This window comes from Apium graveolens, chromosome 5 (assembly GCF_009905375.1).
Source record: "Apium graveolens cultivar Ventura chromosome 5, ASM990537v1, whole genome shotgun sequence".
In the NCBI taxonomy this organism is placed as follows: domain Eukaryota; kingdom Viridiplantae; phylum Streptophyta; class Magnoliopsida; order Apiales; family Apiaceae; genus Apium; species Apium graveolens.
In genome coordinates this window covers 184486817-184489344 of record NC_133651.1, presented here as the reverse complement: position 1 = coordinate 184489344, position 2528 = coordinate 184486817, and the positions used below count along the sequence as shown (strand labels likewise).

The following is a 2528-nucleotide window of genomic DNA, read 5'->3' as shown; positions in this document are numbered from 1 at the left end:
AATCAGAAAAACACATTCACCCCCCCTATGTGTGTGATTCATTACCTAACAAACTCAGAATGGTGGGTTCAGCAGAGTCCAGAGTTCTTTAAGTTGACTTAGGTTATTAGTGGCTCTTTGTAGCTAACGGCTGATATAACCATCCCAGTTGTGTGGTCTATCCGATTAATTAGTGTTCCACTTAAGTAGTGGTGGGACGTTTATCAGTTGTTGTATTGAGAAGCTATACTATGTTGTCTAATATCTTTATATTCAAGTTTTCCTGCACTGTTGTTGATTCTGCTACTGTCATTGTTGCTATTGTTGCTAGTGTTGTTAATCTAGTTGTCTTTTATAGATGGATCATGATGATGAGGACATGGGTATTTTGGATCGGGCAGCATTTTCCTGATATAGGTGCACCGTTTAAACGGTGATATTTTCTGTTATATTCTTGTTATGTTTTTGAATAAATTCCCTGCTATATTTCAGGAAAATTCCACCCAAGAAAGCTACCCAGTCTAAAGAAAATAGTAGTAGTTTTGTTGAGGGTCCAGCTATAAATGAAATTCTAGACTTGTTGCGGTAGCAGCAACAACAACAGTTGTAGTTAATCCAACAGATTCAACAGCAACAACATCAGCAAAGAGAGCCAAACCAAACTACTAGTTTTAAATCCTTCCAGTCTGTTAAGCCCCCAGAGTTTAAGGGCGAAGTGGACCATGTTGCTTCCAGAAATTGGCTTAAGGAAATTGAAAAGGCTTTTACCCTCACTCAAGTAAGTGATGATCTTAAGATGGATTATGTGAGCTATTTTCTTATGGGTGAAGCAAATTATTAGTGGGAATCCACTCGTGCATGGGAAAGAGAAGACCCTGTTTCTTGGACGAGATTTACAGAATTGTTCTTGGAGAAGTATTTCCAATTTATCTACAGAATCAAATGGAAGTCGAGTTTTTAGAATTGAAATAAGGTGAAAGAAGTGTGTTGGAGTATGAGGCCAAGTTTACAGAATTGGCCCGATTAGTTCCTGAATATGTAAGTACAGAGACCTAGAAGGCAAGGAAGTTTCAACAAGGGTTGAAGCCTGAAATTCGCAGTGGAGTTGTGGAGTTGCAACTCAAGACATATCCTTCCGTAGTTCAGGCCGCCCTATTAATTAAGAGTGATCAGAAGTTGGCTTTCAAGGAAAAGGGTGATAAGAAGAGGAAGCCTAAGGGTGTTATCGACGGGACAGATCAAGGAGAATCCAGCCAGGAGTTTCAGAGACGGTTTGGCCAAAACAGGAATAAAAGATTCAAGAGACAGAGTTTCTTCCAGGCTAGGCCTAGTGCTACTTCAGTTGCTTCCACTCCAGCCCAGACAGTCAAGTCGGCAGTGGATTGTAAGTCCTGTGGTAGGAGACATAGTGGTTCGTGCAAAAAGGATGTTCAATGCTTTAAATGTGGTTATAAAGGTCATTATGCATCGGAATGCAGGCCAGAAAATCCAGGAGTTACTTGTTACAATTATGGAAAGGTTTAGCATATTACGAGGAGCTGTGGAACAGCTACTCAAGGTACCACATCCCAAGGGCCAGTATCCAGCACAGCCAGAGCCAAAACCTTCAAAGCGACCAAGAGATCGAACGCTTAGGACTCGGGTGTAGTTGCAGGTGCGTTTTCTCTCAACTCCGTAACTTTTAAAGTTTTATTTGATTTAGTAGCGTTTAGTCCTTTATATCAAAGGATTGTGTGAATAAAATGGATTTGATATTAAAAGACCTAACTGAGCCCTTAACCATAGAAGTGGTCAATCAGGATAGAATTTCAGTGAGTCAACTATGTCTTAACGATCAATTAGAAATCCACAAGCATTCTTTTCCGGCTGATCTGATACCCTTTGAGCTAGGAAAGTTTGATGTGGTTCTAGGAATGGATTGGTTGTCCCGGCATAAGGTAAATATTGAGTGCAAGAAAAAAAAAGATGGTGATGTTACCGAGGATAACATCAGGGTAAATTATCAAAGACAAAGACAGAAGAAAGAATTTCTCTTGATAATAAAGATGAAGAAACTTTTTAGACAAGGATGTGAGGCTCACTTAGCCCACATAGAAGACATGGAGAAGGAGGCACCTAACCTGGACGAGATTCCAATAGCCAGGGAATTTTCGGATATCTTTCCAGATGAGTTACCAGGATTGCCATCAGATCGTGAGATTGAGTTTACTATTGACCTAATACCCGAAGCCAAACTAGTTCAAAGGCTCCATATTGTACGACCAGCGGGAATTGGAGGAATTGGTTAAGCGACTACAGGACCTATTGGACACAAGGGACAATCAGACCAAGCATACCTCGTAGAGTGCACTAGTGTTGTTTATGGGGAAGAAAGATGAAAGTAGGAGATTGTATACCGGTTATCGGAAGTTAATAAGTTGACAAATGGAAATAAGTAACCCCTACCTAGAATCGATTACTTATGTGGCCTAATTAGAGGAGCATGTTATTTCTCAAAGGTGGATTTAAGATTAACCTACCATTAGTTTAAGGTTAAGCCTGAGGTCGTA

The 2528-nt window shown here is 40.3% G+C and overlaps 1 protein-coding gene across 1 annotated transcript; it reads left to right on the top strand.

The window, feature by feature from the left end:
• Positions 1–1721: 1721 nt before the first annotated feature.
• Positions 1722–2267, top strand: LOC141660525 (uncharacterized). Its single transcript, XM_074467516.1, has one exon. It carries the CDS (start codon positions 1722–1724, stop codon positions 2265–2267), a length of 546 nt encoding a protein of 181 aa, XP_074323617.1.
• The last annotated feature ends 261 nt before the right edge of the window (positions 2268–2528 follow it).

Bases quoted from the DNA above. Each gene is read 5' to 3' on its own strand.
- LOC141660525 (XM_074467516.1), top strand. From the start codon at position 1,722: ATGGATTTGATATTAAAAGACCTAACTGAGCCCTTAACCATAGAAGTG.